This window comes from Scomber scombrus, chromosome 7 (genome assembly GCF_963691925.1).
Source record: "Scomber scombrus chromosome 7, fScoSco1.1, whole genome shotgun sequence".
Lineage (NCBI taxonomy): Eukaryota > Metazoa > Chordata > Actinopteri > Scombriformes > Scombridae > Scomber > Scomber scombrus.
This window is the reverse complement of record NC_084976.1, coordinates 14,352,403-14,368,692: the sequence shown is the minus strand read 5'-3', so window position 1 is coordinate 14,368,692 and position 16,290 is coordinate 14,352,403. Positions and strand designations below refer to the sequence as shown.

Sequence of the window (16,290 nt, the reverse complement as noted above, 5' to 3'; positions counted from 1 at the left end):
ATGGCTGCCATGCATCAAGCAGGTGTAATTACAGGTGTTAGCCTGACATATGTTGCAGTCTCTTGGTTAAATTAAGTAATTTGCTGAGCAATCCGTCTTTCATCTGTCATTCGGGGCTAACGACATTAGAGATTGAGATGTGCCCTCATGTTGGAGGCCCTAGATGTGTCTGTTGGCACTCTTTAATTGAATCCACAGCTTTAATGTCCACACACAACAACAAAATGAATGATGAATAGCCGACATAATGGAATCTTGATCCAATTGGGCTTCCTGGGGCCCTAGAAAAATGTGCCAACCCAGCCATGTTTTAACACCAGCTTGGTTCATGCAGAGAGGTGTATGCAAAATCAGCATTTGTGTAAATGTTGTCATTTAAAAAAAAAAAGTGAATCTCAAAAGCCATTAAATGCTGTAATCAAGTACTTACAGCATGCAACTTTCATAAGAAAATATAACACTTTTACATGTTATATAACTGCCAGAGACACTGGCAACATTTGTCCATGTCCTTTCTGTGCAGCTTTTACACCTGTGCTACATGTTTACATTTAACTTTGCACTTTGCATAAAATCTGAGAGTGATTTCTGTTGAGTATTCTCAAACAAGCATGGCCAGCTGTGGGCAGAGAAACAAAATTGGTAACCTCCTCGAATGCAAATTCAAGGCACACAACACGACAGACTATCACATTCATAGAGAAATATAATTTCCACCTTTCATGAGGAGGCGTGAAGGCGTGCTTATCTGTCTGTCCTGTGTGAATATGTGTGAATATATGACTAAACTAACCAGCTAATATGACAAAACCATTATTTTTTTTAGTATATGCTGTACATGGCTGGATTAATTGAGCCTCAAAAAACATATTTTAAATGAGTTCAACACGAGAATGGATATATCATTGTTCATGCAGAAGTGGGTAATTACAGGTGTCATACAAACACAGCCTATATGCAGTACTACAGTAGGGCATGGAGCTTGCCTTAATAATGAGTATTTTCTAAACCTGGAGCTGTTGTCAGACTGATAATCCTCTACCTGTTCTGCTGGGTGCAGCGCTGGGTTAGGAGTGACATTTAAGGAATTCCTCATTAAAATGAAGCCACATGGATGAAAAGGAAGATAAATATATCAGGACCTTGTCTTTGTGTCCACCTGTCCACACACACACACACACACACACACACACACACACACACACACACACACACACACACACACACACACACACACACACACACACACACACACACACACACACACACACACACACACACACACACAAAAGAGCACAAAGTCTGGGGTTTTGCTTGGCCGACGTTTGAATACCACGTTGTCGTTGCTGGATTATGCCGCTTGGAGGCGCCCGGCTCATACTTTGCGTCTATGGAGTCATGGGAGGCTGGGAAGGAAAGTGGGTTTGAGAAAGAAATCTCTCCCCTGAACTGTTTACCCTGACGTCAGTTTGCAGAACTAGCTCTGCCCTGGTTCCCTCGGTGTCTCTGAAACTCCACTCAGTGAGAACTGGAGGACTAGATGGGCTCGGTTCTACAACTTGCGCGCCAGGACCTCACGGACTGAATGAAATGATTCCTTCTGTGCGTTTAAAGTGGACTAAAAGCGCTTCACGATGAACACCTGCGCCTTTCTGTTGATTTTGACTGTTCAAATCTACGCCGATGGCATCGAGGGGCCAACAGGTAAGGCTCATATTAATCTCGACCTCTTTGGAAAGTTTTTACATTTTGCATTTGGATGAAACTCCACTGAAAGCAAAAGCGGAGCGAGTCTTGTGAGGATATCAACTTTGTGCCCCTGTTCCCAAACACGTTTATCTTCCTGCTGCTTCCCATGATTTACTAACGGGACAATATATTAGTGTTTTAGGCAGAAAATAAAATAACATATTACATTTGTAAAAGGAAGAATTAACTTTTCTCAGTGCCAGTGTCTCTGCTAAATAATGTGCATTATTTGGATATGGACTGTGTCTGGGTGTTCTGTGGAAAAAGCTCCTATTTCCCCAAACAATACAATCTACTGCGTTAAACTGCTTCTGGTATTTGTTATTGCTCACGCATATTTAAAGGCGCCAGGTAGATTAAAAGGTGTTTGACATCTGTGAGCCAAAGTTAGAAATCAGTTCATTCAAACGGAACATAGTCGACACTCCAAAGACATTTCCCAAAACAATTGAATCAATGTGTGTGCGCACGGATCTCCCAAATCCCAACAGCCTGAACCAATCTGTGATGACATCCAGAGACTAAAACCTGGAGCTGCTCCATACTGGCGTTGAGCTGCATGTTATTGGCTATGAGACTGCTTAAAAGTTTACATTCTGATTAGATTTGAGACGTTGTGTGCTTAAAATCGTGTCCTCATAATAATATTACAGGAAGGAGATTTTAACAGTGGGGATGTGTGAATCACCAAAGATGAGGAAAATGACATATTTCGTGTTAATTGGTTTGTGGAGAAGGATTTCATTTAAAAAAAAAAAAAATCTCCTTTTCTGTTTTGTGAGCCGGATTGTAAAATGATGAGAATGTGTGTTTCAGATTTTAAAAAAAGGATCACATCTATGCAATTTCTCAAATTGTTAACCCAGCGATACACGCTGTCTTTTTCTCCCCTCCATTATTTTTGCAGTAGTGTTCCAGAAAGATACATGAAAACTGAAACTCAGCCACTTATCAGAGAGAGGCTGAGGGATGGAAAGACAGACTCAAAGAGTGGTGAAAGAAATATATTTTATGTGAAATTGACTCAGGCCTTCACATGTTCATTCACATTCACGATTTCAAAAATCTACTTTTAACATTGAACTCTAATCGGCAATTATGTCGTTGAATTATAGAGATACACTTTAGTTATTTTTTTGTCAAAATGCTGACATGACTTGGGCCTGTACTTGTCTTTGTGACACACACACACACACACACACACACACACACACACACACACACACACACACACACACACACACACACACACACACACACACCACACATGTATCTTTATGTCCTTGTGAGGACACTCATTGACATAATGCATTAACTAGGCCCTTCTTAGACCCTAACCTTAACCATCAAAACTAAATGCCTAAGCCCAACTCATACCCTAAACTGAACCTCAACCCTATTCTACCCTTAACCTTAAAACCAAGTCTTAAACCTCTAATTGCCCTTTGAAGGTGTCAGAACAGGCCAAAATGTCCTCACAGCACTGGTTTTCAACTGAAATTGTTTCTCTCAAAAATAGAAACTTGTGTACACGCACACACACACACACACACACACACACACACACACACACACACACACACACACACACACACACACACACACACACACACACACATATATACACAAAATCTTACCCGTGTAGAGCATTTGTTATGTTGAAATAATGTTGATATTTACACAGCAGACTGCTTTAACGCAGTACTTCAAACAGCCTAATTATATATTTGTCAAATTTAAATGTGGCCAATATTTGTATAACTCGCTGCCCATGCTATGATAAGAAATAGAAAAACCTAGTAACATGAGTGAAAGAAGTAACAACAACAACAACCAAATAAAACAACAAAATCATGCAAGCAGAATGTGTATTGTCACAAGCTGAATGGAGCAGATCATTAAGAGGAATGGGCTGAGACATATGAAGGATTAAATCACACACAGGTAATTAAAAGAGCTGAATGGAACAGTGACGCTTCACTAGGGCTGTGTGAGAGTGTCTGTCAACAAAAATTTACACAGCGTCGTTTTTTTAGTTGGTTAACTGGAGTGTTGCGAGCCTTGCCATCTGCGCTTTTACCTTCCCATTAGGTGCTAATAGTCAACACTGCCAATTTCCAACACTGCCAATTTCCGTGGCTTCTCCTCTACATGACTGATCACCCGGCCTGACTCCCTTCATGCTTCATCCTATAGGAGGAGCATAAACGCAGCCTTGACTCCCACAATCCTCAAAGTGTCTCCTTTGATTAACACTCTTCGTTTATGGCTCTGATTGTGTGAGGACCACACCTTAACCTTGAATGCTTTATAACAGTTAAAGCTCTGCACTCCGTTGGGGATTTCTTGCCTTTTTCTACCCGATCAAATCCATATTTTCCATAACTCTTCCTCCTGCTGCGGTCGGTCCTGGCTGTCAGTTCAGGGGAAGTGAAATTATTAGAGGCTATGAAATATGGAGGCTCTCTGCTGCACTGGACTGACTGCAGTGTGGATGATAAGAGGAGAGAAAAAAATCATATTCACATATTTGCTCAGACACAAAGAGGTTATCAACATGAAAGTCCAGTTTCCGGGTGTGTTTTCAAAATTCTTATTTTTTATTTTTCATGGTGCAAAGCCCAGTCTGACACTTCCCCCTCCTCTTTTGTGGAAATAAAATGGATGCTCATTTACCATCTGTTTCCTTCATTAGCAGCGAATGTTGTCAACTGAGTGGTGCAATTATCCCATGTCTCATGTCTCATTTCCCAGTTTGATCTGAAGTTAAGGCAGAATATATCCTTTTTGCTTATTTCAGTGAATAAGATAACACTTGGATCGAGATGAAAAGGACTCTGGAGCCCAGACTGTCTAGTTAAAGCATGGCATGGAATGAATAATACTTCAGGGCTTAAAGTTTACTCTGCATCGAAACCAGCAGCAGAACTGGGGAAAAAAAATACTGCAGGACCACCAACATATATGGACAGAAACATATATTATAGGATAGAGCAGATATTAACAGGTGACACTAATACAAGCAGCAAGCAGATCACATGGGAGACCAGAGAGATACAGGATACTTAAAACATGACAAATCTTTTTTCTTCATGACTACAGTTGTATTTCCTCTAAAGAACTGTCTTTGACCAATTTAAATGTAGTTGCTGTACCAATTTGAATTTTTTTATTATTATTGCAAAGGGTCATGATCATTGCATTTTTCATCTCTCTGCAGCTATTTGTAGCTGTTACATTTTGGTTCTTGAGACTGCATTAGATGTTCACTATGATAGAACACCTCACTGAGTGGAACAAAAAAAGAGTTCATAAATGCATTTATGAATTATTGTAGCCAGGTGGGAAAAATATGGAAAACTATGTAGAAAATGTTGCTTTGGACCACAGAGATTCACAAAGTGGAAGTGTTCCCTGCAGGAGCCAGGCCACCATCTGTGGTTAGAGGGCGAGGGGCGGTGGGGATTGGGCCTAAATCAGACTGTCTCCTCTCCTGAAAAGGCTGGTTGATTTCCATCTTTGTGGGATCACAGGCGGTAATTCAGAGAGCAGATGGAAAACTTTGCAGTAAGAAGGGTGGGGATCTGGGCGGAAAGAAAACAGGAGAGAGAAAAGCCGAGAATGACAAAGGGATTTATTCAGATAGATTGTCAGGATGTTTTGTTTTCGTCTGCGCCGGACGCTCTGCCCTCAGCACTAATGTGTGTGTGATTAAACAGGGTGCTTATGTGAGGAGTCCTCTGGTCTGCAGCCTGTCTCTTCTTGTTTCTGTCTCTGATCTATTGTAATGTGGAGCTTTTGTGGAGGGGAGCCAGCCCACACTCATCTCACAAGTCTAGAAGATGAAATATATCCATGTATTGTATGTGTTCAAGGAATTCTGCTGCATGCCAAGTGCCATGGTCGGTACTCCTCCTTGCCGTGTCCAATCAGGGGCCTCCTCTGTCTGGAGCTGGTCTCATTTCTCATTTTGTTGCGATGGAACTCCCCTCGGTTCTTGCTGTGCTGAGTTTGCAGAGACTGTTTTCCTTAAATAATTGTGCTGGGCATTTTGCTGGTCTTGTTTTTAAAGATCACATGTTACTTATCTGTTTCTAAATTCTCTGCACAAAGGTCCCAACTATGATTTTTTTGTTTTGTTTAAGGAGTGAGTTGTGGCCTATTCAAGAGGAGGATTGTTTGCACATCAGAAAGGTCAAATACAGGTTGGGAGTCCTGTTTCTGAGGCAGAGGGAGAGAGAGCAGGTTGTTGCATTTGAGAACATGCCCATGCCCAGAAGCTTTTACAATACTCCTCTGCCATTAAATCCAGCACTTCTCTGTGCACCCGCACTCTATTATATCAAGTATTGGTGACCAATTCTGCAGACCAACAAAGAGCTCTGAAATGAACCACTCGGAGGGAAACTGAGCAGATAAGAGATAATTATACATGATGCGTATTATCCTGTCAAGGTCTCTTTTATTGTACGTGTATTATTAAGGGGTCAGGAATCAAGGCAAGTCTACAGTAACAACAAGTGGGAAACCAAAAATCTGATTTCAATCTTTAGAAAAGAGTTAAATGACCATGAAACATTAGCGAATGAGAAACATAGGAAATTAGCTCACCAGTACACCTTTTTATTAGCATTGAGGTGAACAAGATGATATATATTCCTTGTATTCCTCATTTATTCAAACACCTTGACTAAGTACTCACAGTTTTGTTCTTCCATTCCATGTTTGACAGAAAACTTGACAAATTATTTTTTACTTTTCCACTCATGGTCATTGCATTTTATACTGGCCATGCTCTTCAATTTAATTTTAGCATGTTCTATTTCTTTTGCATGCAATGCACAGACCACTTTCACTCTGTGTCATCTGCAATGAATGTTTTAGTGTACTGGTGATGGAAATTGATACACTGTATGAATGTGTGTGTGGTGCTTTTACATTTTTGTGTGTATGCATGTTAATCAGCGTCCTTGTTCATTAGTGTCCTTGCCTGTAAGTGCACCAAATCAGCCGCTGAAGTCTTACAATGCTGAAAAGTGACTCAGCCCTGACATTGATGCTAGCAGAGGCTGGAGCTGTCGCCTCTATGTACTCTTCAGGGTTATTGTGACACCTTCCAGCAACCTGGAAGAGATGCCAAGACTGAGAGATTTAAAGTCAGTGGCCTGCCTTGGCCTGTCTCTTCCTTTCTACTCCACAGCAACAGAGTGCTGGCTTCCCAGCTCTCTCAGCCAGGTGTTATTAATGTGGTATTGATCTTTCAAACTCGGGCAAGTCCATTTTACTTAAATTTGATCAAAGTGGCATTCTGCCTGTGGCCTGCAAGTTTGATGTAGGAGTGTGAAATAGCCAGCCGGCCAGTCAGCGAGGACTTTCATGACGTAATACAAGTAGCTGGGTTTGTAGAAGCAGAATTTTAGAAGTATTGTGCAGAGCAAAGGACAGGAACAAGTAGAAATCCTCTCAAACATGAAAGAGTGAGCCAGAGTGTCTCATTACCATAAGAAGGCTGTATATATATATTACAAATAAGCTACAAAATATCATGTTGATGTACTGATCTAAAATCACACAACTATTGTACTCATTATCACTTAAAAGCATATGCTCTACTTGAGTAACAGACATGGAAATTTATCATTAAACACAGATGGGCCAGTGTTTATATCCTGGATACGAAGAGAGAGAGACTGCGTAGCTTGAGCGCACACACAGATGTGTAATTATCCAACAAAGAAATAAGCAGCGTTGAGAGTTGCAGCCGTTTCAGTGCTTGTGTTTTCCTCCCTGAGGTAGCGAGCTACAGACTGCAAAAAGTGGGTCTGCAAGACTGATGCTGCGAGCACTGGCTGCTCCTTATCCCTACCCAGAGGAAAGCAAGCCTCCTGAGCGGTTTATATTTAGCCCACGGGCCGTGTTTCAGTTCTTTACCTTTCCCTGTGTCAACAAATGTACAGCCACATTCTTCAGGCCGTCTGTTGTGGTGTAGTGTTAAACGAAAGCTGGAGTCAGAGTTCAGAATTAGGCCAGGATTGCAGTGTCACGATCTGAACTGTTGTTGAGCTGCCTGTAGTTGTCTGCATGTGACACCCCCAGTGTAATATGAACCGCTGACACTCCTCTAAAAGTCAAAACACCCTCTTCAGAACATTTTTCCCCCTGCCGGTGTAATGGATGCAGGATATTTTTTTGTCTCTGTGCCACAATGCCTTCTCTCTAAGAGGAGTGGTATTTCTGGTTTGACCAGTCCCTTTGGGCGAATAAATATCCTTACAGAGACCAAACCATGAACCCAAACACTTCATCACCCTGATGTATCTCACACTTATTAGACTGACACTCTTTCCCATAAACTTTATTAGGACAGTGGAAATTGAAGAGCATTAAAGTGTAACAGAGCATGGATATTGTCTAGTGTGCTGCTTTAAAACTGAGCTCTTTAAAAAATAACCATATCTGTTCAGTCATACACCTTTTACCTTGCATCACTTGTCCCTCTTTTGCTATTGAATTGAAGGCATTTTGTCTCTTTCCCTGCAGCACAGCCTCATGGTGCAGTGGTGACAGTAAGCTGTGACAGCTGCTGTTGCTGGTTGGTTATGGGTAGGTCATGGCAGCTGTAGTAGCACAGGTGCCAGCTGGTGGTTAATCAGTCAGTGAAATTATTTCAAACCTGTTGATATAACACGTATGAGGTGCTTGATTTAAAGAGTGTCATTAATAATAAGAAGAATAATGATGTGATGTGGAAAGACCTTCTCTTTGGGTTGATAACTATATTATTATAGATGATATGAGGGTTTCCAAGGAGTTTGTGATGTTTGATGATGTCCATGAAATCTTCAGTTGAAGTGAAAACATCACCCAAGCTGGATTTTTACAACAGCGATGTGAGTGTTACATGCAGTTTCATCACAGTTCTATGCAGGGAAAATTACACAGTAGTCTGGCAGTTTTGTAATTTTTGTTAATATTGCAGAATACATGCAATCCTTATTCTCCTCTGGACTGCAGGGGCATTGTACTGTATCATGTTTGAATGTAAATGCAGTCGTCTAAGAGAGCATGCTACGATGTGCTAGCACACTGGCTTCTGACAAGGTTTGGCCGAGTGATGTTGTTTAAAGAGAGTTTGGGAACTTGTCCGGCTGTTGGACGCTTTGTTCTGATTCAGGTGTTGAAGTGAGACAGAATAAAAGCACAGCCTGTCACAGTCAGCTTATTGTCTTCTTCCTGTTGAAGCTCTCCTTTCGATCCTACATGACCTCCCATCACAATCTTCCTCCCTATGACATGCCTCTATTTCAGCAGTTGCTCAGGGGATTGCGAGTACCTTTTCATAAAACTACATCCCTTTCTCCCTTAGCTGTTACACTTTGTATTGTTGTCAGACATTTCAGGGGCAAGCAGTTCAGGGTTTGCCCCTCTTTACCTATTTCCCTCATGTCAGAGTATGCAGCATGCATGATTCAAGTCACTCATTAACAGGCGATTCCTTGAAAACAGGGTCTATTATTCATTCTTTTGAAGGTGGTATAATTGCCTTTCGGCAAAGGGAAGAAACTGCATTTCCTGTCCAGTGTATTTAGACAGTGTGTGAGTCACTTCTGCTGGGAAACTAATGAAGAGAGAGCTCCTGAGCAAGAAAATATTTGCCCTTTCTCCTCAGACTGCTGCGCTGTTATTGTGTTGCTCAGAAACCGGTGCGATACAATTCATCACAATGCCAGTACATGAATTGGTGTTTAGGTCTGTTGGTGACCCAGGGAGGTGATCTGCCTTTCACCTGAGGAAAATTAGGTAGTGTAGTCTTGACAAACCTTCTGTCAGGGCACTCTGGCCCCCTACAGCCCCCCCCCCCCCTATAGTCCTCCTGGGTCCTTCTGGGCTGGTGATTGCTCAGCTGCCTGGCGTTCTTGAGAGACAGCTTGTCAAGACAGTGTGAGAGACCTATGTTTGTTCCTGCGCTGTCCGCATGATACGGCCTGCTCGGTGAGGCCAGAATAGGAATGGTGGTGGTGATTGCCCAGAGATGAGTGGCTTATGGGTGGATTGAGGTGGGCACTGAAATGACTCGGAGCCTTTCAAGTTTCCTTTTTAAAGTGAAATAAAGGTGTCACACAAAGGTGTCACACTAACGTGGGTACATTTGAAAATGCATCTGTTTTCGCCCCGCTATTCACCCCAAACTGGCAGTGCAACTGGACCTTTGTGGAAACGATGGTTTTTCAAACGGTAGTCCCACTTTGACATGTGGACTGGGAAAAACAGAACGTTTCACAAATGCGGACGCCATGATTGTGATGTGATCTACTGTACAACTTCTGGATCAAGAGGCCTGTGTAAAAGACGAGATGTGAAGGCTTCTCTGTTGTTTTTGGCATTTTGATGTGAATGGCAATCTTTTTTCGGGAATGGCCTGGAAAGGCTAATGTGGAAGGAAACTTTGATGCCATGTTCAAATGGCCTGATCCTTCTGTAGCCAAAAGCAGAGCACCGTTGCATGTTTTGTATCAGCACAAAGCCAGAAATATGCAAGAATGCCCAAGGAGCCCACAGGGTGCTGCTAACAAAGAGCTTAATTCAAATACAGATAATTGTTGCTTACCCTTACTGTGTGTGTGTGTGTGTGTGTGCATGTGCATGTGTTTTTGTACATATGTAGGTGTTTGTGTGGGAGCCTGTATTCACACTGGTGAGAGCTCGGTGTGTGTTTGGTATTTGTGCAAGGGGCAGATTGGTGATTGTTCCCACCTGATTATATGTAAATATTTGCTGAACTCCTTTGGCCATTTTGAACTTCCAGAAATCACAGCCATGTGGATTATTGGGTTTTTGTTTGCTTTATTCTTACACTGTGTGAAAATGCAAATGAACAAATTATCATACCGTGCTTGGGACATATTCTTCTGATGATAAATACATTGCACTCCAAAGATCAGCTGAGATTTGCCATAGAAACAGGCTTTGCAGCCAGTCTGTGTTTAGAGAGTAGTTGGAGTACACATTGTGTCAAAGACCTCAGAGCAGGTCGGTCCTGGCCTTTGTCTGCTCGGACAGCCTGGGTAATTAAGAATCAGCTTAGACTGGGATTATGGCTGGAAGTAGGCTGATCACAGGGGACAGGAGAAAAGGCATTAGGAGAATGGTGGTTAATATGGGTATTACTCTGCTTAGCTGTGGTGTCATGTGACAATAAGACAACTGACAATGGAACCCTGTTGATGCTGAGATCCCTCGCTCTCTGCTAATAGGCTTTACTGCAGATAGCTTTGTTTACCCACAGTGTGCAGCACTCCACCTTCCTGCTTTATCTCCTTTCCTCACAAATTCAAACTTTTATAATTTGTCTCAACCTAATTAGAAAATGGTAATATTTAGCTGTACACCTCCCTGAGGTATTTTAGCACTGTTCAGAAGTATTTGCCTTACACCAGCACCTTTGAAACGAAACATGCATGATTGTTCATCTCTCTTGTGAGTGCGCACACACACTCTTGCTGTTTTTGAGATATTTTCAGAGGAATGTAATTAATGTTCTCATTAACTGAGTGAACGAGCTGTAAGGCAGAACGAAAAGCCTGATATCCTCTGGGTCCTGGCGCTCTTATACTTTAGGAAACATGGTTGCTGAAATGGATAACCTGTGTTTAGCATGTGAAACAAAGAGTTTCCTGTTAGTTCAGTCCCTTTTATTGTGATCCACATGCAGAGGTAACCTGATGCTCACAGCCTCTGCACCACTTCCATAAGTGAAGCCATTTGTTGCCCTTCAGACAGGTTATGGAACCAGGCCAGTAGGAATATTAACGTTGTAGGAACGAGGTTCTTCCAAACACATAAAGGTTACATTAAATGGCCCACATAATTTGCTGCATTACTCTTATTCGCAACAAACCTGTGCATCTATCCTTTGTATAAACTCCTGATATATTAGGAAACATTCCTACAGGTGGATAGTTGGCAGACTTATCAGTGCCTGACATGACACACCAATGCTTTGTTTTGACCTTATTGAGAGGGAACAGGGAATTGTTTTCCACAGTCTTTAAGAGCTAATCCCATCAGAGGGACTGCACAGCATGGAGGGCTAACTCAGTCACGTCTGAAGTAGCGCTGCCAGAACAAGAAACAGACAGGAATGTGTTTGTCTGGCTAACTTGGCTTTATTCACTCCTGGAAAAGCAAAAAGGGGAAAACTCCTCCCAGACAACTTGACTTCTTAATTCCTCTTTCTGAGCCACAATAAGGAGCCAGCCTCTGATTCTGTGAGCCCTTATCTGTCTACGACTTTTGATTGGGACTCATCTGTGGCTTGGAGAGGTGCAGTGGTGGCTCAGACCATCATTATGGCAGATGAATTAACTAGGTTTTACCTCTCAGAGGAGGCTTCCTTGCTTCACTGGTTGTCTGTTGGCTTGGTTACATCACATTATGATCACATGTGATCCTGGGGGAACACGCTCATTCAATGCTGAGGCCATGGAACTGAGGATTTATCCCAGTCCAGTGAGTCCCGGTGGCGCCACAAGCTCCGGCTGAAGGATTTAAGATAGTTCTGTCTGTCTTTCTCCTCAGAGATGGGGAAGAAAGATTTAGTTTAGTTTCTTTAGTTGCAATAAATGTCTGTGTCTGCAGTGCCCCTGTGGTTGATATGTTCCGGTAGGAATTAATAATGGGATAAATTGGGTGGAAGGTGAGGTTGAGAGGAGGATTTATTGAGAGGAAAATGTGGTTTGGTTTTCTTTGGTGGCTAGAGTATTGTGTACTCTTTCTCAACTGCTGTGAAGTTTAGAAGCTCTAATACTACTTTCTTATAGTAATGAGCTCATGAACTTTAGCTAATAGCTTATTAGTGGTAATAAATTGTTAACTAATGCTTTCTAGATCCAGTACAAACCATTAATACTCAAACATCTGGGTTGCCAGATTGTGAAAAATCCCCATTATCTTCAATTAAATATTTGGCAGTCTTTTATAACACAATTTTTTAAATGTTAAAGGTTGTTTAGTTAGTTGTTTGTTTAGTAGTTTGAAAAATGTACCTGCTTAATTAAAAAACTAAAAAGACCTAGCAAAGATCCCGCTAGATAAGGATAAAGGCCAGCTAAAGAGATTTGTTTTCACAACCTGGTGACCCAATACTTTGTCTTATTAATGGTTAACTAATTAACTGATAAATAAAGCAGCAGTCATTGATTAATTACCACAAATAAAACTGTTGCTTACAATATAAAAAGTGTCTTATTAAAAGAAGTGGTATTGAAATCTGTTCTGGCTAAACATGACACTAAAGCAATACTTGATATGATAACAAGAACAAGACTAAAAACCTGAACACCTGTCCAAAGTCAGATTTAGCCTAATTGTAAACCATTTGCAACGAGTTCTGCAGTTGCTTCACAGTAATCAACCACCACCTGTTTGTTTTCCTGGAGGGTTTTTATTGTGAAGCAGCTGTAAAAGGTGTTGAGTCTGAACTACCGAAAGACAAACATCAACAACATCTGCTTTCTTGCAGCAGTTGTTGCTTCTTATATAATACGTTGTACTTATGTTTATTCAGAGATGCCTTGATCATAAAGTTAAGTACGGCTTATATTGCTTGATTTGAAAATTCCATTATTGTTTAGGTCTCAATCCTATTGGACAACTTAAGATTTTCCTCTTTTTTTATTTTTTAAATTTGTATATTAAATTTAAATAAAGCCATTTAAAAATGTTCATGAATAGCCATATAAATTACCTATTTTGAGCAGGCCCTTTGATTCTTGTCCAGAACTGGATATGAGGTTTAAGGAGATTGTATTGAGCTTTCTGAAATACATATCTTTTCACATCTTTCCCTTTTTCAAGGTTCTTCTCTGTTCTTGATTTCTTCATTGCTCCATCATTCCCTGTGCGTGTTTCACCAGGCTGTGTTTTCCTCTCCGTCTTTGTCCTTGTCCTCTCAGCCTTGGGGCTTCTTGGGAATCTACAGTATGCTCAGTGTTTCTGGGAAAGGCTCAGAATTTTGAGGCTGGCAGAGCAGCACGAGCTCAAAGCAGACCTGTCTTTGAGTGTGTGTGTCTGCCTGCCTCCCCAGGCACTCATTAAGCTGGTGTGTGAAGGTGTGTGTTTCTGCAGGCAGTGGGGGAAACATGCGCACATGCAGAGGTTAAAAGGCCCCTGACAGAGACATAATTTCCCAGCCTGGGGCAATGGGAGAGGGTAACTTCATTAGCCAGTTGCGGCTGTACAGATTAACTCGATTATACTAACCAAGTCTTGATGGCGACAGTGGTGCAGAGTACAAATGTCACACCTGGAACTATCCATGTTTTTTCTTTTTTTGGGTGGGGGGTTGGAGGGGTTGTAGTAGTGTGTGTGTGTGTGTGTGTGTGTGTGTGCGCGCGCAAATGTGGGTGGGCATGTGTAATAAATGGAGAGAGAGGGGGAGGGTCATTTGGTACACCTGGGACATTTGGCTGCTCTGTAATTTGCAAAGTGACTCATCTTCAGGTAATGAGCAGGTACCAGTCTAGAAACTCCTTACTGTGATTTGGCTGATGGAAGACACACTCTTCCTCTCCTTTATACATGCCTGCACATGTACGCACGCATGCACGCACGCACGCACGCCCGCACGCACGCACGCACACACCCTGTCCTTTTTGTTTAAAATTCTTGCAACATTACCATAAAGATCATCAGTTTTCCTACTTAGACTATCTACAGTATCTGTCAACATATCTGTTAAAACATAATATGCACAAACATTTGCAGTCATGCATAGTCACACACTTGCCTTTTCATTACTCAGAGGGCAAACAACATTAACCTCTTTTAACCCGAATTGATCCGCAGCGCCTCTTGATTTCACTCTCTACATTAGGTGATGGGATAGGCGTGGGTTTACAGATATGTTAGTGCTCTGCTTGGCCCTTGAGGCGCACCTTGGGCAATAAAATTAGCAACATACAAGTGCGGGTTGAATCATTCACAGGAAGCAGTTCAGTTTTTTTTTGCAACCTTGTCCTTTCATTCTCTTAAGATTTTATTTAAAAGAAAAAAGTGGATTTCTCTTTCTTCAGGCTTGTTAGATTAGAACTGTCTAAACCTTTCACATGATGCTGCGTGCTTCAGATTAAACACTTTAAATCTCTTAAGGGAGTTGTTTGTGAAGGCCACTTTCATGAATAGTCCCTGCTGTAATACATTGTTATGGCTTTGTGTATGCAGACATTTGTTGAGAAAGAATATTTTTTCCTTCTGTGTTTGTAGATTCTCTGAATTCAGCATTTTTCACACAGGTTGCTATAATATACCATTCACAAGTGAGACTTAGGTACCAGCTGAATAAAAAGTATGCCTAGGCCCTCTGTCAGACTCCCAGTGAGGCTATTTTTTCTGACCTACAAATGCTTCAGAAAACACACACACACACACACACACACACACACACACATACACACACACACACACACACACACACACACACACACACACACACACACACACACACACACACACACACACACACACACACACACAGACATATATGCTCAGGCTTGTCAGCTCCCCAGTCATGCACAGGATCCTGGTCAAGGTGAAGAAGTATGATGGGCCAGGTGAAGCCAGAGAGATGCAGACACATGGAGATGAGAGGAGGGAACGAGGGATAGAAAACGCTCCATCTCACATATCCTGCCGACAGCTGCCCTCTTATTGTCAGTCTCAAGCTGACAGGCCAGATTCACTAAGATTCTGCCGAGCTGCCGCTTTGATAAAATGTTTTCAGGAAATGAGGAAAACCGAGCTGACTGCAACCTCTGGCTTTAAGAGAAACAAAACACGATGCTCATGAAAATGAAGTTGTCATGGAAATGATTGCCCGAAGAGTGTCCAATTTTCTAGATGTTTGGGTGCTAATTTTACTTTCATCTGTCATTGCCCGGAAAAGAGTGCAGTGACAGATTCTGGTGCTGCAGGGTAAATGAGCACATGGACACATCTAGGTTTACGAGCGCAGAATATAATTTTAGGAAAATTACAGCTTTCTGAATTCCTCCAGTAATTACCATCACCATGACACTGTGTGTGGTGCAGGTTTAAGGTGGAGCCACCAAGGCACCAGTAAACCCAGACAAAGCAGGTACATCATTAGTGGTTATATCAGAATGAAAGCTCATAACACTGTGGGATTATCTCAGCAGCCTCTGTACTCAGTGTTTTGGCCTCTAGCAGAAGGCAGGGTGGAGAGCTTCCTGTTGCAGGTCCTGTTTTTCCATGCCACCTTTACAGGGCTAGTGTGGAGAAACACTGCCCTCTCTCCATGGCCTTTGATAAAATCATCCAGATCATGAAAAATAACTGCTCTGCCACTGTATCCGAGCTAGGAAGTGTCATGTGATCCGGATTGGCTTTTTTCTACTGTCTACAAATAGGGTCATATTAGGAGCAGGGCAGGGATACAGAGAGGGTTTCTACAGAAGATTGGACAAATGGCCTTTTGGCTTGTAATGCGACTGGACTATGAGCTGCATCTCTGGCGGAGATATG

The 16,290-nt window shown here is 41.9% G+C and overlaps 1 protein-coding gene across 1 annotated transcript in view; it reads left to right on the top strand.

The window, feature by feature from the left end:
• Positions 1-1,607: 1,607 nt before the first annotated feature.
• ptprub (protein tyrosine phosphatase receptor type Ub) overlaps positions 1,608-16,290 on the top strand; it is a 164,114-nt gene continuing 149,431 nt past the window's right edge. Inside the window, exon 1 of the mRNA XM_062423421.1 lies at positions 1,608-1,704. Coding sequence (XP_062279405.1) covers positions 1,635-1,704 — 70 coding nt within the window. The 5' untranslated portion in view covers positions 1,608-1,634. The remainder of the gene's footprint in view (positions 1,705-16,290) is intronic.